At 40.7% G+C, this 23,224-nt stretch overlaps 1 protein-coding gene across 6 annotated transcripts in view; it reads left to right on the forward strand.

Moving 5' to 3' along the window:
* cntn2 (contactin 2) overlaps nt 1-23,224 on the forward strand; it is a 75,919-nt gene that overhangs the window by 47,893 nt on the left and 4,802 nt on the right. For all 6 annotated transcript variants that reach the window (XM_084349964.1, XM_084349965.1, XM_084349963.1 and 3 more), the window contains 18 exons: nt 74-169; nt 530-742; nt 1,414-1,516; nt 1,715-1,896; nt 3,627-3,763; nt 4,675-4,804; nt 5,216-5,366; nt 10,703-10,830; nt 12,330-12,505; nt 14,210-14,330; nt 15,806-15,964; nt 16,198-16,347; nt 16,642-16,712; nt 17,148-17,382; nt 17,915-18,030; nt 19,058-19,244; nt 21,045-21,157; nt 22,262-22,430. In XM_084349964.1, the coding sequence (XP_084206090.1) occupies nt 74-169; nt 530-742; nt 1,414-1,516; nt 1,715-1,896; nt 3,627-3,763; nt 4,675-4,804; nt 5,216-5,366; nt 10,703-10,830; nt 12,330-12,505; nt 14,210-14,330; nt 15,806-15,964; nt 16,198-16,347; nt 16,642-16,712; nt 17,148-17,382; nt 17,915-18,030; nt 19,058-19,244; nt 21,045-21,157; nt 22,262-22,430 (2,637 nt within the window). The remainder of the gene's footprint in view (nt 1-73; nt 170-529; nt 743-1,413; nt 1,517-1,714; nt 1,897-3,626; nt 3,764-4,674; nt 4,805-5,215; nt 5,367-10,702; nt 10,831-12,329; nt 12,506-14,209; nt 14,331-15,805; nt 15,965-16,197; nt 16,348-16,641; nt 16,713-17,147; nt 17,383-17,914; nt 18,031-19,057; nt 19,245-21,044; nt 21,158-22,261; nt 22,431-23,224) is intronic.

Consider the following 23,224-nt stretch of genomic DNA (forward strand, 5'->3'; position numbering starts at 1 on the left):
TTGTTACGATCAGCATGTGACAGTAACCTTTCCATTACTTTCTCTTTTTCTACACCTTTCCATGTTTCTCCAGATGTCAATGACTTCCCTCCAGACAGCAGGAGTCCTCAGACAGCATATGAAGGGTTAGGAACTTTCCTGGCCTGCCAGCCCCCTCCACATTACCCAGGTATCCCTTCTATTCCAGCATTCCTACACATCCTGAAAAACCCAAACATGTTCAGACTACTTATTAACTATTTTAAAGCACCTGGAAGATGAGAGAAAGAGTCAAATACCATAGAAAGTAATGTCCTGTGCCACCAGGAAAATTATTATTACTTTCCCATTGTTTTCTTTTACTGAGAACTTTACTGTGTAAAACCTGCAACAGCCAGCAGTTGACAGGTGGGATAAGGGTCATAAAGGTTGTTTGGAATTAGCAGAATTATTCATCTGTTTTGGAATGCTGGCTGTTTTGATATTGAAATCTGAGCACTAGCCAGTATGTTCCAACCGTGTTACTGGTGGACCTTTTTTCTCTCCCCAGCTCTGTCCTATCGCTGGATAATCAATGAATTTCCCAACTTCGTCAAGACGAAAGACGGTCGCTGGTTTGTGTCGCAGGTAACAGGGAACTTGTACCTGGCCAAAGCAGAGCCGAACGATACCGCAAAATACTACTGCTTCACCACCATCAACTTGGACATCAGCACTAAGAGCACCTTCAGCAAGGACAACCAGCTCACTGTGCTGCCTGATGGTACGGATTCTCTGCAGCTACAGTACATTACTGATCTTTAGTCACCACATGTAGCTCTACCATGGAGGTCTGCAGAAGCACTAGCTGTGTGTACCTGATGACAAAGGACAGAGGGATATCCAAAAGAAGAATTGCTTTGGTGTTCATGTTATGTGTGATAACCTGTCTTAAGTTAATATCTGAGTAGAAGTAATAGAGTAACTGAGCTATTTAGCAGCACACTGGTTATTAATTAGGCCTGGTTATCTGACTTCAGTTGTTTTTCATGCTGCTTCCAGCTCAGGTGTTTACAGATGTTAAATATATCATACAAAAACTTAAAACATTTCATAAAATATATTACATTACATTACATTACAACATATTAAAGAAATGTGTATATTCACCACCACCATTTCTGAGTGCAACATGTCTGTAATGAAGACAAATCCCAAGTTTCTGCAACAATTTGTCAGATGTAATCTTATGTTACGTGCTAACTATAAACAAAACTTGCGGCATAACAATTTTATGTCTTGAAAACTTTTGCCTTGAGGTAAACAGAAAACGTGTTCCAGTTTCACCAAAATCACTGACAGTTGGTGCTGTCCCAGCCTGCTATTAGATTCAATTTAAGGTGTGCAATCTGGATGGGATTTAATCTGAACACTTGCAATGGTATTTTATTTCAGCCAATCCCAAGAAGTCAGCTCCAAGCATCAAAGTGCGCTTCCCAGCAGAGACCTACGCCCTTGCTGGACACACCGCCCAGTTAGAGTGCTTTGCCTATGGAAAGTAAGAAAACTCTGAAATCTGTCTGTGTCTGCAAGCCATTTGGGGTTAAGAGGCTGTGCCCTGTTTAGCTTTAGAAATATCACAAACCTCTTTTATTATACTTAAACCCCATCTGGACTCTGTGCTTTTTTATTATGAAACTACCACATGCTCTTCCTTTATTTCACCTCACTCTGCAGTCTATTTTTTGTTTCGTAGTCCAGTCCCAAAGCTGCGATGGAGGAAGGTGGACGGTTTGATGCCGTCCAAAGCAGGCTCCAGTGCAGAAGGTCCCACCCTCACCCTGCCATATCTGTCCTTCGATGACGAGGGCCTATACGAGTGTGAAGCCTACAACTCAGAAGGAAGTGACACATACCAGGGACGCATCAATGTGCAAGGTAAAGAAAAGATACTGTGTAAACATCTGTTTATATTGCAGCAGTGCATATTGTACCAGGCTGATCAGTGAGGTTTTATAGTTCCTTACAGACACAGTCCGACGTTGATGTTACCATGCTCATGGTATATTAACGGGTCGATCTCATGACTGAATAAGCATCGTGGTCACTTTTACATAAAAGACAGGATGGCAGTCTGAGCTGAAACATTTCCGTATCACTTTCAGCAAGTATGTGTTGAATACCATCAAATTAATGCAAAGACATGTAAAACATGTAGAGAGAGAGAATCGACATGTCTTGGACTGCCATCTGTGATTACTGTGATAAATGTATTATCTTATCCATCTTCTCTTAAAAAATGTGCTTAATACACTATGAAAAACTGTGAAATTTGAAGTTTTCTATAAAAACTAGTTATTATTATTATTAACTAGCATAATAGGTTAAAAGAAAAAAATGCTTACAGTAAAAATCTGACCAACAGTCACTCTATTTCTCTCCCATTGGGAATGCCTGGGAACTCTTCATTAGGAAGTGCCGACACCATTCCCCACGTGCCACCAGCCCTCACACTTCCTGACTGTTCAGATGAAGAGCAGCAGCCCATTAGCTCAAAAATGAATCCCTGTGAAGTTGCAAATTCAGCTTAAATAGGTTGATGAAGGTTCTCAGTCATCCAGGTCATGGTAATTCTAAGTGCTGTATCGTCGGCAACTAGGCATGTTTCAGTTCCCTGAAGACGTTTCACCTCTTATCCAAGAGGCTTCTTCAGTTCTAACTAACTGGAGGGGAGCTGCAGGCTTTTAAACTCTGTGTGGGAGTGTCCTTACAGAGTCTTTAAGGACACGTGTGAGCTCTGAGTTTCAGAGTCGTTAGGGCCACTTGTGGATCGTTGACCCAACCAGCCTTCATGTGGGTCGTTAGGGCTGGGTGAGCCCAGGTGTGAATGGTTGTTAAGCTGTCTGGGGAGAGAACTCAGTACTGCATTGTGGGTGATAAGTAATGTCGTAGGCCACCTCCTCTGTTCAAAGACAGTCGTTCCAGTTTGATTTGTTTCAAACTGGATTTGTTTCTAATCAACCACAACTTTGACCTTTTTGACCCATGACATGATCCATTTGTACCTATTAGTCGTATTACTTCTTTAGAATTCAACTCAGATTTCATTAAAGCCTAATATGAAGCCTCTATGATGACATGTTCATGATCATGTCATGTTTCATAATGAAATCTTGACCGCTCTGAGCTGAAAATAAGCCGTAAATTTAATGGTCAAGAATAGGTGAAATCTTCAAGACTAAACCAATTGAATTCCTGGACCCAAAACGTCCCAGAGACCATGTGCTATGGAGGTGAAACCATTGAAGAGATCATTTCCAACATGACTCATGAAAGCCATTTTGGGTTGTGGCTCTTACAAAATTAGTCCGCATTTTTGTGTGAGGCATAAGTGATACATTAGTTTTAAAACCCTCATTGAGGAGTCCACTGACAAACAAAACTTCACCCTCCATGGTCACAGTTTGCAGGAGATCACCCAACTATTACTCATTGTAGATACAGGCTGATGCTACAGTATGTGGCCAGCAATTTAATTTAGAGCAGTAAACTACTCACATTATCAGAAATTAGCCAGTCAGAATTGAGTTTTCGCCCCGACCATGGCATGATTATTATTGATTTATTTTCTGCTGTTTCTCACTTACCTTTCTTCTCCTGCCCTCCAGCTCAGCCGGAGTGGCTGCAGGTGATGAGCGACTCAGAGGTGGAGATCAGTTCAGAGCTACACTGGAGTTGTGTTGCTGCTGGTAAACCGCGACCCTCCGTACGCTGGCTGCGCAATGGACAGCCACTCAGCACACAGGTAATGCAGTATGCTCTCTCACTGTACTATGGACCTACACACACAAAGTTCTGTTAAAATACTCCTGCAGCACTGCTTTGAAAAAAAAACATGTTGCTGTGTTCCTCCCCTTGTTCTAATGCTCAGGACACCAAACAGTGTTCATGTCTGATGTTCTTGTTTCTCTTTTATTTGAAAAATCTCTGCAACAGCAATACTTCAATCCAGAGAAACTACATTTCCTTAAATTAGAGAATACATTAAACCCACACAAGGTCATGTTTTTTACGCTATAACTACGCACCAAATTTCCCCAGTTACAGAGGTCATTTGTTATTATTCATCCCAAGTGAACCTGACTGCTAGAGAAGAAAATCATTATATTAATGAGAGCCATGATTGCATTTAGGCACAAATTCAGCTCAGCTCAGAATTCAGACTCATTCTGAAGAGTAAGAACAAATTCAGGGAACAGCGTCTTGTTATCAGAAGGTCGCTGGATAGATTCCCCTGGTCTGCATATCAAAGTGTCCTTGGGCAAGATACCGAACCCCAAACTGCTCCTGATGTGCTGGTTGGCACCTTGCATGGCAGCCATCAGTATATGAATTACTGTAAGTTATGTCAGCCCTAAGTGTAAATACAGTAGATATTAATGAGTTTACAGGTGTTATAGTTTATAAGTAACATTTTAACAGGCTCAATAAAAACTTGTGTACCACATGAAAAATATGGGTGGAGTGTAAATCTGAACAGGAGTCTATTGGATGAGGTAGAATTTATTGTGACATTGTATTTCTCATACACCACCACACATACAGTATATGCACAATGCATGTATGGTTTGTTTCACAGCTCACACTTCCTGTCAGTTGATTCGTTTCTCTCTTGTTTCCTACCTCCCACATGACCGTTCCCTCCGACTCCTCCAGGACCGGGTAGAGGTGAACGGGCCTCGTCTGAAGGTCAGTAACCTTGCCCTGGAGGATTCTGGGATGTACCAGTGTGTAGCTGAGAACAAACATGGCACCATCTACTCCAGTGCGGAGCTCAGAGTTCAAGGTAGTTATCTACATAGAACTGTCTTTATTTTACCTTGTATAAAACATTTAACATGCTTTTTAGTTTGAAAAGATGTATTTTTCATTTCCAAAATTACAATTTTATGATAAAAGTATTATATCATACTGAATAGAGCTGTTAAACATTAAGATCTGTATCACTAAAACACACATTTTCTTCATATTAGTGCATGTTTAAGTTTAATATTTATAATTTAATTAGGTGTAATACTGTTACTGCTCTCTTGTCAGAATTTAACATGATTCTGACATTGCTTTACTTTTCCTGCATCCATCATTTTCTCCCTGCTGTCATCTTTATGTCTTCCTCTCTGCATCTCATCCATCATCTATCTCCTTTTTTCCCCTCTGTATTGTTATTCTGACTCCATCCTACCTTCTGTACTTCCAGTTCAGGCTCCAGACTTTAGGTTAAACCCAGTAAGGAAATTGATCCCAGCAGCCAGAGGGGGACAGGTCATGATCGAGTGTCGGCCTCGAGCTGCCCCGAAGCCCATCCTGTTCTGGAGCCGTGGGACGGAGCTGCTCACCAACAGCAGCAGGTAGTGTTAAGTCGAATTGATTTTCATATCGCTCGACAATTATAAAAAGACAAAAATAAATAAACAAACTTGGCTAGATCTAGACAATCTAGAGACCTGTGGTAATTATACCATGGTCACCAATAATTCTGGGCTCTGATTGGCTGAAAGATGTGGATTAAGTTTCTGGTTATCGGCCAGTCTAACTGGACCCCTATGACATGTGTTTGATTGCTGTTTTTAATTAATGTGCCAGTATTAATCTTTATAGTTGGTAGAAATAGCAACAGTGGGGCTTGAAGAATTTGATGATTTGGTTATTTGTGTAACCACTAACAACTACTGAAAAATAGGATAACAAGGTAAAAAGGTACAAGGTAGATTTGTCACTTTTTATTAAAGCGTTTAAAAAATGAAATAAAGATTTAATTAAAGAATGATTCCTACTACATCGACTTGGAAAAAAAAATAAATTAAAAAAAACAAACACAAACACCAAGGCCAGCCTCGCTAGATACTGATGCAAACAAAGACATTGTGAAGCACAGGAACTGTATGTTATATTTAAGATAGAAAAGCAAGATCAAAATTAGCTGTAAATTAACAACTGATATTTTTCAATTATTTATTTATATAGTTGGCAAGTGACTGAAGTTTGTACATTCAAGGATTCTGCTTTGCATTGGGTGGCTCTTAGCTCCCGCGTCATCCATTACACTCATGGAATGTACAACTTTTTTATTTGGCACACATCTGCTTATACAAGTCCAGTGCACTATTTACTGTATACAGTATATATTTAGTTATATTTTACACAATACAGCTGTATTGTAATACAGTATTCATGTGACCAACTGTTAAAATCAAATGTGTCTCCGTGGACTATTCACAAAAAAAAAAATCTGAGTTGCAATAAGTATAATTGTTGTATGTATCCTCCCATAAAGCAGCTCATACAGTTCATCACACTTCTTTTTATACAAATCAAGCTCCAGCTCAGGTGGGAACCTGAAGGTGTAGGTCTTTAATTTACTCACTGTACATTCTCTTGATAGTGGGGTCATTGCTTCGGTCTCACCCTGCTCCAGGCAAACTATAACAATCAAACTTGTCCCATCTTGCAAGTTTAGATTAAAGCCATAAACAACTAAAGCTACAATAAATGTCATTGTCTGCAGGGTGAGAGAGACCTCCGTTTCTGCACAACAGGGAGATGCAGCACATAAAAAAAACAGCTTTTAACTTTCGTCAGCTGTTGAAAGATTTAGAAAAACCCTTATTACTTGGAGGTGAGATCAAAAGTAACTTCCCACAGTGCTGTGTGTATGTATTGGAGGATTCTGTTACTTCTTTCAATTCTGTCAATTACTGTTGATTTCATCAGATTCTGTCACAGCGCCATGAAGGCCTGAAACCACCTGAGTGTTTGTGTGTCATATTGATTCAGAGGAAAAACATCAAAGATTCAGCTAAACACACAATAGAGGGAAAATGTGAGAGTTTAACTAAAGTCTTGCATTTGGTTTTCAGACAATTTCTGTGATGATTGTAGTGGTGAACAGGTGGACCTAAAAGTTGACGCCAAACAGGGAACAGATTTGAAAGGTGAATTTATTGAACACAAGAGGAATATGGCAGGTAGAGGTGGTGAGCTCCGGCACAGTTAGGTGGCTCCACAGGTGGTGCAAGGGGAGACTCACGTTTACACATATAGCTGGCTCTGGCAGTCAGGGTTGTGCGGGGTGGCACAGGTGCGGAAGGCTGGGTGGCGAGTGGTAGAGGAGCTGGTCCACGGGTATGGTCTGGTCACACTGGAAGAGGAGAGAAACTGGATTAAGGCGCTAGCAAGTGAATTTTAAGAAACCCTCTAAACACATTTACTCTGGAGACTGAGAGAAACCAAGTACCACTGGAGCTGGCGACAATAATCTGGCAGCATGCAGAGGGAAGGTCTGGGTACAAGAGCAGGTGCTGATTAAGTCCAATGTGCTGCAGGTGGGTGGACAGGCACAGCTCCGGCCAGCAGAAAGCCACTCCCAGCCTCACCAAGCACCTCTGAAAAACAAAGTACAGAACCACAACCACAAAACAGGCCACCACAAAGTCCAATCATGACAATTTCAGTCAAACTAACACTGATGTTGATCTAGCTGTGAATTCATCTTTGCCTGTACGCTCAGCAAACCTACTAAATGTCAGTTGTTTGATCCCCCTTTAAGGGTTTAAGTACGCGAAAGAGTGAGAATTCCACTGCTTGTTCCAAATTTCACATGAACTTAAGAGGCACTCATCTGTTACTGGCTCAGTTGAAAACATCAGTCTCTGTGAGTGACAGTGTCGAATGGACTAGTGTTCAGTGACATCCCCCTTTAGTCCAAACACATCAGTCAACCTCTCAGTGCTAAAGCAGCAACTTTAAAAAAACTGTCAGTTATTTAAAGCCACAAACCACTGAACTAAGATGAGTAGTCATTTTTGTCATTTTGTTGCATGTGAGTAATGCTTTACTTCCACAGTTTAAAGTTATGCGTGAATATGAGATATGCCAGGGATTAGCTATGCCTAAAGAGCTAATATGTAACATATGGTCAGAATTTAACTCTACATGCCGCTTTTACCCACTGCTGATCGAGCTGAGGCCCGTTGACCATGGTGCCCCCACCTTTCTGTCATCCAAGGTTACAGGTCACAGTTCACATTTAACAGTCTCTCTCAATAGGGCTGTGTAAACGTCAATTCACATTCCTCTACACATGAAGTACAAAATTCTCATCACAGTTGCGGTCCAGGCAGACTTCTGTCAGCTAATAGAGCCACTTACCTCCACAGCTAACGAGCTACTTGCGAAAAGCAGCCAGTTGCTTTAGCAAAGAGTATGGTGAGCAGAAGCAAGCAATGATGCTGCCCCCTATAGTTTTGGAGCTACTGTTGAATTCTGGACATTTCTTACAAATGACACCTGTAATAACATTTGGGAAGCCAGATAGCCTCAGCTTAATTCAAGTCGGGATATCACCAGTTGTACCCACCAAGTACAAGGGGTAAAGTCGGGGGTAAAGGAAAACCACGTCATCATATTTATTGATTATTATCAAAGACAAACTCCATGTAAACAGATCGCAGGAGCTGTGTTGCAGCAATGCATCCTGTGCGGGCAACAGCAACTCAACAATGCAGCCACCATGCACCACACAAGCAGCCAGTGTGGCCAGCCTGTAAGCCATTGCTGAGATGTGGGGACACGGTTTACAACAAAATCCAACAGAGCAGGTAAACACACACAGGAGATGAAACAGTCATTCTGTGGCCAAAATATCTTAAGCCAGTTATTTGGCAGTGAAGCTAAAAGTAACACACAAAGCTGTATTATAATAGATCACTGCACTTTCAAACAGCAGGGGTGCTCAGAGGGACCAAAGCCTGTAAGCTAGATCAGGCAGACAACCCAAATGATACTGCCACAAACAGCTGACAAATTAAAGGAAAATCCAACATGAAGTGTGTCAGTAAGGCATTGTTCCACCACAAGCCTCCAGAAAAGCTTCAAAGCCCCTTGTCTTAGATTGTCCAAGTGAGGGGAGCTCTACTGGATGGATGAACCGCATTCTTCCAAAAGATATTCCTTTATTTAGTGTGTTGATGGTGGTGGAGAGCACTCTCTAACATTTGTTTAGTCAGGCTGAGCTTCAGACCACAGCATATTCTTTTTGTCTTGTTTTTTTGCTGTACTCAGGTGTCTCGATCAAACCAGATATTGATCTCAGTAACATTACCTGATGGTTATATACTGTTTGATTCAAATCATTTTCATACTCATCAAACTTTTCAGTGAACCCTCCCGCTCTGTATGGAAGAATCTGCATCTGTTATGTTTCTACATTTATTTATTTGTTTTGTTGTTTTTGTCCCATATGTACATAGAACTTACTCCACCCCCTGCCATGCATATCCAAGGTGTTATATGTAACCTGCCACACGTCTGCTTCTCTTCTCATTGCATGAATATTGCATTATCACACTGCATCTTAGCAGTGTAGCTCTTAATTGGCCACAGCTACACTCCAGGCATCCACCTCAAGGCTCTAGTCTCCTGTAAATTGTAGGGTTGGTTTGTTTTCATTACTTAAGTCTCCAAGTGCTTGTCCTGCAGGGGGTGACGAGGTCAGAGCGTTTACACCACACATTAATTGCACATCATCTGTATTCACGTACTAATGTAACTGTTCCATGTGAGTACAGCAGTGCAGGTTAAAGGTGACTGGGTAAGTTTAGGCAATAACTTAAAAGTTTGACTGCTTTCACAATTTCAAGTTGTTAGATTTCACAATGTTAAAGTTTAAAATTGAAAATTACAGTATAATTGTGGATTTGTCCTGATCACTCACATAGTTTGCTTTTGCCCTCATGTAAATTGGTAGCTTTCGCCACATTTCCAGATCTTAACATTTCTTACATGTGAGTGAGATTGTGAAGAAGTTGGATTTGGTTAGTGATGACAGCAATGTGCTGCAGTACATAGCCACTGAGCCTGTTGTTCAGCAGCTAGCTACAGTAAGCACACAGCCCCTGAGCCCAACAAAAGAGCCGTTGCAGCAGCAACACACTCATTTGGCGGCTAATGTTAGCACAAAGCACACACCTACAGCAGTAAGGACTAACTGTTGCACGCACATGAGAATGTAGCATACAAGCCGTTAACACATCTCCCTGCTGACCAGCAAGAGCTAAGGGCATTCTGTATCTGTGTAGTCAGGCAGTGCACGTTCATGTGTTTCTGAGGAGTGGCTCTGGTCTGGAGGGAGGTGGGATTTTTTCAATTGGATACTTACAATATTAAGCTCTCTCTGGCTGGTTTCTAAAAACTCACCAACCCCAGCAAACTCAGACATAAGTTGTAAAACAACATTATTTTCCTTTAAGGCATAGTTAAAGCTAAACTAATGACTTGTACAGCAGCACTGTGAATGTTAGAGCTGTGGGCTTCAGGCTGAAAGTAGCAGAACAGCTGGGAATATGTGGGCAGAAAAGTAAATGATTTAACATTCATGAGTTTGCAGCAGGATGCAGCTGGAATGGATTTATAAAGGTTACAGCATGCAGGGGGTATTTACCTTAAAATTCATAACAATTTGTCACTGCTGTGCCACATAAAGTGAGAGCTGACACAAAGGAGGCGGATGCAATAACAGGAACACCTCCACAAATCTTTGTGATGCCTGTAATGTTCATGTTATGTTATAAAATTTGAAGCCATAGTTTGTGATGTTGTATTGGACAACATGATGGTTGGTAGCAGCACTGTAGTCATCCAGCTGAGGGCGCTCTTAACCCGCTGTATGTTTGTCCTGTCTCCTCAGAATCACAGTAACTCCAGACGGAATCTTGTGGATCCACAACATCAGCAGGGCAGATGAAGGGAAGTACACCTGCTTCGCTGAAAACTACCTGGGCAAAGCCAACAGCACCGGACACCTGTCTGTCAGAGGTACACACACGCACGCACGCTCGCACGCAAGCACGCACACTGATACTGACTGAATATTTGTATTCATAGTGCTGGCAGTGAATGTATTATCATGCGCATGGACAGCAACTGACAACAAAACTACAGTCACCCAGCAAAACAATTGAAGCACGTACCATTAATCCACATCATGGACATCATTAAAATTGCCCTCAGCTGCACAAGTATGTATCAGGGTCTAAAACTTAACACAGGAAATAAATAAATCAGCATTATTATAAAAGACAGATAAATAAGTATATTTGTACTAAAAAATCTGATTAATACATTATCAGTCATTAAATAAAAAACTAAGAATATTGTATTTTTCCTGTATTTGTTACAATTGAAGCTTTATATAAAGATTTATTTCTTCACTTTTTACCTTGTCACTTTTGTGTCTGATCAGGATCTATAACCTCTGCAGACATTTACCATCTAAACCACACTGACTCTTTTTTTTTTAGTTCCTCAGACATCCAAAATCCTACTTAACCATATTATGAGTTTTGGTCTTTGATCACAGCCTTGCACACTTTCTTGGTGCTCTTGACATCTGGACAGAAGTGTTCAGTGACAGTGAGTCCATCCATCACCTAGAGAACTGTTTTGTCTTTCAGTATCCATCAACTTTACTTATGATAGCAGGAAAGACAAACATATCATTTGATAATGGCTCATGGCTCACTAACAATATATTTCAGACCAATAAATTATTGGCCTGATGTTGGGAAATGTTATATTGTGGGATATTTTTGGTGTCTGTGAAATAGCCAAGAAATAAAGTTGATAATTTGAAGCCAAATTGTTTTCATTGACTGAACGAGAGCAGCCTTTACGCACAACAAGCGCAGCACGCTGTCGTCACACTCTGACTTCAAACTGCTGCACCTGGATAAAGCCACGCTCGCAGTGTAGACTAGAGAACTAAACAAGTCATCACCCGTGTGGACGGACATCTTAGCCTTTCTCAAGTGTGCAGAAACTACAGCTTATTGTTCTACATAAAATGTATCAGCCATGAGGAGCAGGTAGTTATCTGTCATTGGTATCAGCTAAAAAAATATCCATATTGTGCATCCCTAGCTCAGGTCCACGAGGAGCCAGTGAGCCAACATGCACAACTCCAGTAGCATGGAACTAGCTCACCTAAATGGACTGCATTTGTTTTAATTATTCATTATTCATTATTTTACACCACTCGCCTATCAGGACCAACGACTGTCAAATCGGATCAAATCAATTTTATTTATATTGCCCAGAATCACAATCATTGCCTCAGTGGGCTTTACAATCTGTAAAAGTGAACGACATCCTCTGTCCTCAGACCCTCAGTTCGAGTGAGGAAAAACTTGCCATGTTGAGAAATAAAAAACCCTTTTTCTTTTTCCTTCTCGTATTCTAAAACTTAAGCCTCCCATAGAGTCAAGACAATACACAGCTCTGCCACTGGCTCTCCTTTTTTTGCCCAAACCTTGCAGATGCCACTAAGATCACGCTGGCTCCTTCCAATGCTGACATCAATCAGGGGGAGAATGTGACGCTGCAGTGTCACGCATCCCATGACCCCACCATGGACCTGACCTTCACCTGGGCCCTCAACGGGGTCCTGTTGGACCTTGAGGATTCTGCTGGGCCATATCACCGGGTGGAGGGGGTGAGTCCCATGTAACATGCTGGAGAGAAGGTGGTTTGGATGATATTTTGTGTGTTGGACTAGAAGATCCTGCAGAACTGTACTCATCTGAGATGAAACACTACAGTGGTGGTTTTGTTAGGCAGTGTGGGGGAAGGAGGGCTATCATTGATAATTGAGCCTGTGATGCATTCTCATTATTTCCATCCAGGCTTCAGAACATCAATCCACAAGTAACACCATGGATGACCATTAGCAGACCTCAGCTTTGAGCTGTTGTCAGTGTTCATAATTCTCAAGAAACGACTGCAAGACATTGATCCATCTTTGATCAAAGGTTCTAGCTGACTTGACTGAGGAGGATAAACACTGTGTGGTTACATTTTTCGGGATTTTATGTTTCCACTCGCCATTTAGTCATTCCACCAAACTCAAACAGCCTTTTTTGTATAGATTTAAATAGTTTTGTCCAGACAAGTACAAAGATTTGTAGTAATTGTTTCTTTAACTCTAAGTTATCAAATCACTGTTCATAAGGTTGTGCTGTCAAAATAAGGCTGACAATATTTTATATATTTCTTCAAAGAGTCTAGAAGAAACATGTTAGTCCATCTCTCAGTTTAAGTGGCTCTCAACCCCAAGCCAACCAGTTCCTACAGAAAACATTGATCTTTCAATACAGCTCAACAGAAAACATCCATCAAACAGCTGTAAATAGTGCATTTGTTGGGGAATATTCTCAGCAGTGGATTAATCTTGCTGGCAGCAGGACAGTGTGTGTGAGTCAAAATAAACTACAGTATGTGTGTTTATGATAATGAAGGAATATGTCACCCAGTGCAACAGTGTGGCTCACTGATGTGTTTTTACTAGTTTTTAGACAACAATGGAGCTCTATGGCACAGCGGAGGAAGATGTATCAGACACACAAGACTTGTTTGAAGGAAACATTTATTGTTATTTTTTTTTAAAGGATTTGTTCACGATAAGGAAAATATATCACCAGACATATGCTTAAAAGGTACTGCTTCTGACTGTCTTCAGTTTAGTCTTTGATTCTACTTAAGTTCAGTGCTGCTGGTTCAAGCTGTTTGATTCAGTTCAGTACAAAACTAGGCCTTTGTAAGCACTGTTTTAAAAGATCATAGCACAGCCGCCCATAGTAATCTGCAACCTGAGTTATTGGATCATAATTGTGTCTGTGGCTTTTAAGCAGGAAACACATCCTCGAGCACAAAGAGCACAGATTTGTTTCTTCATGTCCTGAATAGTTGTAGATTTCCCCTCATGTCCAAATGAACACACAGTGCAGAGTCTGGTAGAGGCTGAATCTTACCACCAATATATGCAAGATATTTTCCAACATATTAAGAGTTCATTTCAGTACAGTCAGTCATGTCATGTCATGACATGTCATGCATGTCATGCAGCCTGAGCAGAGGACCAGAGAGAAATAAGATCCCAAGTTAGATTAACTATCCATTCCCCCTCCTTTATGTTAATGAATGTTGATTTAATAAGATGCTCCTATTTTATAAGCTGGTTGTGGGTCTAGCTGAAAATGAGTTATACGTCAGCTATTGTAGTTATGGTCAGCACTATAATGTTCTGCTGCAGCATACCATTTTTGTTCGGTGTATTTCCTCAGTCTGTCATGCTCTTGACTAACAGAGCCTTTGACTCATTTGCTTGGTTCTCTCTTTTGCTCTGTCTTTGACCTTTCAGAAGGAAAACATTGGAGACCTGTTGACTGTGAATACTCAGCTGAGTCAAGCAGGGATGTACACATGCACAGCTCAGACTGTGGTGGACAGCGCCTCAGCGTCAGCTAAACTAGTGGTTCGAGGTAAGATGCATCAGAGCTCTGTCTCCATATTATTTCCTTTAAACCACTTCATCTGCTACTACAGAAACATGAGAAAATACATTTAAAAAAAAACAATTAACATCAAACTCATTCATGCAATCCAGCAAAATACAGGGACAAAGACTAGAAACAGAAGTTAGTGTAAAAGGCTGTTGTTTATTCCAGCTCTTTCTAATATGGATGCTATTTTCCATTTTCTATCAAATCAATGGCTAATTTTTTCTTTTAATTTTTTTTTTCTTTCCAAAGTACAAGTATTTTTGGTTAATATGATGTTGGTGATCAGAGGTTTCAGAGCTGTTCAGCAACAACGAGTGAGGTTGATGACCATGCCCTGAATTCAGCCTGTCAGGTACTGCCTGTCTAGAAGGACAACTTCAGGAGAAAGAAAGACACAGATAGGTTCATATTATTTACTGAGGGCAAACACTGGTTCTGAATTGGATTATTTCAGGGGGAAAACAGCAGTGAAATTGCACGCATTTGTGTTCACTATCTTTTGATAAATGATAAAGCAATTATCATTTGTATTCATTTTTAGAACTGTATGGTGTGTAGAAGGAACCAGTTTATCATGTGGTACTGTTGTATAGTGATGGAGTGAGGTACACAGTTGCTACAGATGCATAACATGCTGTGAAGAGAACACCAGACAAATCCTGTTAATCACTAGTCAAAGTAAGTACATGACAGGACATGTGGTTAGTGTCAAAGTCAAGCATTAACTCTGATAAATGCTCTCTTGAAGTTTCAGCTGTATTATTGTTGTAGATGGCATTATACTAAAGTCCTTCTTGTACAGTTTGATATTCTAACCTTTGCAGTACATCACATTTTAAAAAAAGTTTCCACCCAAAAAAGAGAAGAATCGTCCCAGTTTCAGGCTTTCTGTTTTACTCTCCAACACCATCAGAAGAAAGGTAGAGGAGGCATAACTCTTCTGATCACAGAGGCGAGCCAGTGTCTGTGTGAATGGAAAAGCTGGCAGCGTGGAACAGGGGTGTGTCGGTCTGATGGTGTTCACAGTCTGATCACTAAACAGATCCTTCACTCATCAAATAAAAGAGAAATGTCCCACAATTCAACCCTCAAAGCAACGTTACAGGACCAGACAACAGTAATGTGGTTACTGGTAGTGTCTTTGGCATCTTATATGAGGAAAAAAATACTGCAGTTTAATGATGGCGATTATGTAATTTAGAGCGAAAAAACGTAACTTTGAAACTTTTCAGGATGTATGGTGGGTCAGGATCTCAATCACAACACATTACGGCACACATAAACCACACATCTCAATGTCATGATGTGTACCGTCACGCCGCTTTTGGATCCACAGCGCGCTTGGTTCAGTGTGAACAAACAAAGGCGGAGAAATAGCGAGCCTTCACTGCGCCAATAATGTGGAGTCTCTGTGTGAAAAGGACTAAACAGTAACATTCCTGTGTTTTGACCAGGCCCCCCAGGGCCTCCTGGAGGTTTACTGGTGAAGAACGTCGCTGAGACATCGGTGGAACTCAGGTGGAGTCGTGGCTACGATAACCACAGTCCCATCGGCAAATATATCATCATGGGCCGATCATCACTCTCATCAGAGTGGAAGAAGATGAGGACAGGTGTGTGTGTGTGTGTGTGTGTGTGTAGATGACGATTAATCAACTTTTAGTCATGTGCATCATTTTTGTAGAATTAAAGTATTAGCATTAAAATCAAAAATATTTACTGGTAACAGCTTCTCGGTTGGGAGGACTAAGTCAGACTAAATATGTACTTCAGTATTTTTGGCTGTGGGAATTTGTTTTCATAATTTTCTATGTAAATAATCACACAACTCCTCACTGTACACCAGACCCGGTTAACATCGAGGGGAACGCAGAGTCGGCTCGTGTGATGGGTCTGATGCCCTGGATGGATTATGAATTTCAGGTCATTGCCAGCAACATCTTGGGCAGCGGAGAGCCAAGCATGCCCTCACACACCATCCGCACACAGCAAGCAGGTGAGAGGCCACAGGTCACATCCAGTAGGCTTCACACACTCATTTTACATTAAACTTAAGTTCACCATTGACTTCATCACTATGTCTGGATGTTGGAACATACTGTATGAAGAAATCTGAATACCAAGCCAAAGCAGACGAGCAGTGATGCAGCAGCTATAGGAGCATCCACATGTTGTTTCCACCTATACCACTTATCACTGATCCACTAATGTGGATTATATCATGTAAGTATATATATATATATATATATATATACATATATCATGGTGTGTTTGTATATTTGGCCCTCAGCTCCAACAGTGGCCCCCAGTGGACTTGGAGGAGGAGGAGGAGACCACAATGAACTTATTGTTACCTGGACGGTAAGGGGGTGACTCTCAGTGGTTTGTGTGTGTGTTTGCTCCATGTGCACATACTGTAGTATATTATGCATGTACAAAAGGCTTTACATTACTTTACATGCAGTAGTACTCCCGAAAGACCTGTAAACACACCTTAATGTGTGAATTTGGTGGAGTTACCCTTTAAGATCACAGTGTTGCTGCCTACAGCTGTGAGTTTTATGTACTTCCATTAGGAGTCCGCTGGTTTACTATTTTCAAATCTATCATAAAACAATACTTACGTGTCCATATGAACGCTGAGATTGTTTTTGCTTGCTGTAATAATTCCTGTGAAAAGAACCTTTGCTGAAACACTTCCAATGTAAATGATGAGAAAAAAATCCACTGTACCTTGAAGTTGAAATGAAGATAATATGAAGCTTTTGCATCTTAACTTTCTGCTGACGTTTCCAGCCCATGGCCAGAGAGTACCAGAATGGAGATGGCTTTGGCTACATCCTGGCGTTCAGGAAGAAAGACACATCATCTTGGACAGTGGTGCGTATTCCTCTTGTGGAGTCTTCCCGATATGTTTACTACAACGACAGCCTGACACCGTACAGTCCCTTTGAGGTGAAGATCAAAGCTTATAACCGCAGAGGAGAAGGTCCTTTCAGCCAGATCGCTGTGGTCCACTCTGCTGAGGAAGGTGAGTCACTGTGAAAGAAGTGAAAGACTTTTTAAAGGAATGATAATTTAAAGGAATAATAAATACTAACTCCATCTGGGGAGGAGTTGATCTCTTTTGGTGGGCTGCCCAAGTCATTTCCATTTGGGAAACATTTACTCACAAGTATTCTGCATTACTACCCAGCAGTTTTCTTTTTTTGTAGACCATAAACAGGATGCCTCATGGAACAGTCGTGTTAAACCAAAATATAGCAGATCACAAGTGCATTATTGTTCCTAACAGTCCATGTTTTCCAGTTCCTCTGCAATATTCAGCTTAAAATGCTCCTCCGCAAAAAAAAAGCCAGGCTATAATGCAGAGTCTCTGTGTGAAAAGGGCCTTCTGTCACCAGCTGCAGTATTTGCTGTCACCACTAGAGGGCAGTCAATTATGACGTCACTGACAATAAAAGATGAACATGGCTGTCATTTTGTGTAATATGAGGTCACAGTGTACATCATGATGTTTGTGGCATATCTGGCCCGACTGACCTCTCACTGACTCCTCACAGAACCCACGGTGGGACCGTCGAGCATCAACGCCACAGCACTGACTGCCTTTGAGATTCAGGTTTCATGGGAGCCTGTCCAGCAGCTCAGTGCCAACGGCATCCTCAGAGGATATGAGGTGAGTATAAATTCAAAGGTGGTAAAAAAATGACATGATTGAGTAATGTAATCTGTTTTACAATGTACAGAAAAATGTAGTTTGTGTAGGACATGAATCGTCTCTTATTTGTTGTAAGTATGGTCCAGCTAAATCATATCTAGAAACTTTATAGCATCTTACTGCACCACAAAAGCAGGGGAAGAGACGTGATGTGACATCCAACTACTAAAATAAGATGGAGGACAAAAAGTACAACTTCCGACTGTCTTTAGTTTTCTCACTGATCCCACAGTGATTTTCTTTGACCTGTCATAGGGAAAACACTTTGTTCTCATAAACAAGGTTGACCTTGTGTCTAGGACTATTTTATTTTTCCACACCCCTAAGTTCTTATCATTTTATTACAGGTACTACATTGTATTATTTATCATTCTACAACACAGGGTGATATAACAAAATGCCTGTTGTTGTCCCTTTGTGCTACTCACAAAGGATATAAAAGTCATAAAAATAAAGTATGATTAAAGGTGGAGTGTTGAGGATGAGTTCAGGGGTTTCTGAGTCTGAGGAACCTGATGAAGCTCAATTAATCAGCTTGATTTGATCTGTTATGCAAGATCATAACAAGGATCATAACAAATGTATTACTCAGTCAGTGCTGTTGTGGCTGATATCGGCACATTCTCGGCCTGTTGGTAAAGTTAAGAAAATAAATGTTGAGACAGACAGCCATGACAACCACAGACACACAAAACTCAAATAGAAAAAAAAGTGACATATTAATTGCGTCTGCTGCTGTGAATGTGTCGAGTTTTAATAATCTGAGACATCCTGAAACTTAAACTGTATTTAATAAACTGGCAGTTCCTGGATAGGTTCATGTATATGTATTTTCTGGCCTTTTCAAGGCCAAAAAATGGATAGGACAGCAAACGTGATGAGAGAGAGAGGGGATGTCACGTAGCAAAGGGCAACAGATCAGGCTCAAGCACTGGGCCACTGCAGCGAGGATAGGGCCTCTTTTTAACATGATGTGTGTCCACAGATCCGGTATTGGCGGCAGCATGAACGGGAAGCGGCAGCAGACCGAGTGCGGACCGCAGGACTGGAAACGACAGCCAGAGTTTCTGGACTTCGACCCAGCACTCGATACCATGTCGCCGTTCTGGCATACAACAGCGCCGGCACCGGGCCACCCTCACCGCGCACCACTGTCACCACCAGGAAACCACGTATGGCTTCTGCCCTCACACATGCATACACAGTTACATATGTTGTCAGTGAGCAACAAACAAAACCGGCAAGTGAAGATTTCTGAGTGCACACAGTCAGATTTGTAGAAGGATATGACCATATCTGTCTGTCACCTCAGCTCGGTAAGGGTGAAAGCAAAGCAGATTAGCGACAGGTTTTTATGGCTCTAGATACATTTAAAGCTAAACACTGATAAATCCATCTGCTGAATGCCAGCTGTTTAAGGAAGCAATCTGTATTAATGGTGTACATGTATATTTAAAATGATTGGGCAGTCAGGTACCTTGTATATGCGTGTATACTCTATAATTACTACCCTGTCTGCCTTTATTTATGACATTTGAGGTGATATAATGTGATATCGCCTTGTTGGTGTTGTTCCTGGAGGATCATAATTAGCGTTGCTCCAAGGCCATCATTGAAACTGACCAATCATGTTTTTATGATGTCATAGTTAAGCGACTCAGGGAAAAAGATCGGAAAAATATGCACATGAGAGAAGTTAAAACACGTGTTTGATGTTCAATGTTGTGAGATGGACCATGTCAACTACACCGAGTATTTTTGTTATCTAAACTTAACTATTTCTTTCACCCAAACATAACAAAGTACTTTTGTTACCTAAACCTAACCAAACAGTGACAGTAAACTGACAAGAAACAGAAAATAATAAGGGAACAGTATGAACAAGTGAGAGAACAATTGAAAGTCATATCCTTATTCAGCCACGATGGCTTGCTTCACTTGGTCTCTATTTTGTCATTTGCAATGATGGTCCTGGAGCAACATACATTATGATATTTTAGGAACAGCACCAACACAGAGGTATCGGATACACTGTACAGACACACACAGGTGTTGTCTCCTTAGGCATGTCCTGTATTAAAGGTCCTATGACTGATACCATCTGGTTAAATGACCCATGTAGTCTCCTTTTCCACCCCTCCCTCTCAGCTGTAGCAGCCAGTGGGTCTCAGTACTCAGGAAGGAGAGTAGGTACTTAACACTTCCTGGGCCTGAGGTTGTAAACATTTTCAACAGGAGGATTAGACATGATCTCTGTTTCAGAGCAGCATCACTCCTCTGCCTGGAGTCAGACTGTACACAGAGACCTGTCATAATATACCTCACTTACCTCTATACTGAATAATTGCAGTATGTGTGTCTGTCTTTATGAAGTATTTAAAACCCTGTGGTCTACTATGCTTTATGGTAATACAAATGCTATAATGTACCTTTGCTAGCACATACTAAGACAATTTATAACCGCTTGCTCATTCTTTATAGACACATAGTATAGATAGATATAAATATAAATACAATATAAATATTAACATACATAAAGTACATTACAACATGGATAAATATATAATTGGTAGTTGCGTAATAAATAACAAGAGGTTATATAAAAGTATGTGTTACAGTCTTTGGGTTGTAGACATTTAACATAAAGTTTTGTCTTAAAATTAAAATGTTTATATTTTGTTTTTGCAATGTTTTATGACAATCCTAACCATCCTATCATGTAAAGATTTGAATTTTAAAAGGCTGCTCCAGTGATTTAGTTCTGCACTTTTATCAAGTTTGGGGATTTGTGAAAGAGAAAAATTAAACCAAAGCAACAGAGGACAGGGTATCCAGATATTTAGTTTCCAAAGATCCCAACAGCAAGCCGAGTAGTGGTGTTATATTTCTTTCACACACACTGTCAGATTTTTTTCTTTTCCTTCTGCTATCTATTTTAATCTTTTAAAAACATTTTTCTGTTTCCATTACAGCTCCTAATCGTCGTCCAGGCAACGTGTCATGGAAGACTGATGGCTTATGGGTAACGGTGAGGTGGGACCATGTGAAGGCCATGCACAATGAGTCAGCTGTACTGGGCTACAAAGTGAGTACTGTCTGTCTAAAGGTGTGTGTATGTGCATTTTCTAAAAGGGTTCTCTCAGGTAGCACTATCCAAAGGTGTCGACTGAAGACAGTGACACTAGAAGTCAAGTTAAGACAAAAAAGACTTCACAGACAGACATCGTGTCTTCAGACTTGTTGCAAAAATATTCAGATCTTAACGTTTAACCTGGTAAAATGTTGGAACAGTAAATCATAAATAAGCCATTACAAGTCTATTATTAGGACGACAAAATCCTAGTTACACTGGAAAATAAACTGTAGCTTTTTTCTTTTGCTTATTATTTTGACTTGGATCCACATGATTTCACGATGTCTCTGGTATGTTATGAACATTTAAACACTGTTAAGATTAATTGATGTTTGGTGTTTCATGATTAAGAATGTTCACACAAATGTAACTGTTGAGCTCACATGATGATCGTGTTAAGAGGCTGAATAAAATGTCCCCTCATACAGTTTGGCAGGAGTAAACATACTGCTGACTGATCAGATCATTATACTTGTAATCTCCTAGATAGATAGATATGAGAAGCAATAAAAAGAGAGTACAACAGTACAGAACATGTTTTGGGTTCCTACCAGCTTATGCGTGAGAAAAGCAAGGTCATCAAAAGATATCTATTTGTGGTTTTAACTAGGCCTGCAACTAAGGAACATTTTCATTGTCACTTAATCTGTGGATTATTTTCTCAATTGAATTCATTGTTTGGTCTAAAAAATGTAAGAAAAGGGTGAAAAATGTTGATCAGTGTTCCCAATGCCCAGTTTTGTCCACAACCAAATGATATTCAGTTTACTGCCGTAGAGAAACACATTTAAAGAGCAGAAAATTCTGACTTTTAATTCGTCAGTTAGATAGTTGCTGAACAATTTGATCATTGAAAATGAATTCATTGATTAATCTCTGCAGCCCTAGTTTGTACACAAACAGTGACATTGCGGGGAACAAACCACCAAAATCTCAACAAGTTTTGGATTATTCTTAGCAGGATGGTTTTTGATCTGATGCTAACTAGAAGGACGCCTGTATGTTTTAATGTTGTAATTGAACAAAACTGTAGACCTGCTGTGTTCTGTGTGTCAGGTTCTGTACAAGCATGAAGGTCAGACTGCGCTGAAAGTTCTGGACAAGGCAAAGACATCAGTGAGTCTGCCACTGCCAAAAGACAACGGTTACGTTGTGTTGGAGATTCGGTCCTGGGGAGAGGGAGGGGACGGGCCAGCACACGAGATTATTGTGTCCCGGGACTCAGGTGAGAATAAACACACACCACTGAAATGATCTTTGAGGAATTGCAGAAACAGTAACTGGAATCATTGCATCTGCACCACAAGTCTGTGGTACAGCAGCTTCAACCCTGTGATCCAACACCCCTATAGCACCCCATTCCTCTCAGGCTAGGATGGCCTAGATTTTAATATTCCATCAATGGCAGAGAAAGGAGCTACCTGTCACCAGCACAAATAAATATTATTGTATGTGTAAGGGATAATGTCTGAAAACATGGGGTCCTTTGATTCCTCATAATGGACACCTCAAAGGGCAGTACCCTGCTTCTACCATGGTCACTTACCAAAGAGAATAAAATGGATCACGGAGAGCAGGAGCGGTCAGACATGCACAATCTGAGAATCTGTTTGTGCTATTTTTCTTCTTTCATGGCCGTGTTATCATAAATGTTTTTGCAGTACCTAAAACAAATATAGGACGGTGACAGTTATATATGGTTTTATATGGTTAGACATTTAAGTTCCTTTGGATATAAAAGAAAGGTCAAAAGGTTTTCTCCAATGTTGAGGCAGGGCTTTGTTTCTCCTGATATCTTTCCATCTTTTCAACACCTCTCCCCTCACATTACTTGACAGACTTCACTGTGCTGTCTGCACCTTATTGAAATCACCCTAATACACAGTGTACTGAAGGAGTGTAAAGACTCTAGAACAAAATTGTACGTTGTCCAAAACTGGCAACATTTTCATCTGGTTGAACAATTCAACCGTCTGACAGGATGAACATTTGATTTTACCTTTTGCTGTTATGTTGATG

Source organism: Pagrus pagrus (assembly GCF_965226575.1).
Source record: "Pagrus pagrus genome assembly, chromosome: 3".
In the NCBI taxonomy this organism is placed as follows: Eukaryota; Metazoa; Chordata; class Actinopteri; order Spariformes; family Sparidae; genus Pagrus; species Pagrus pagrus.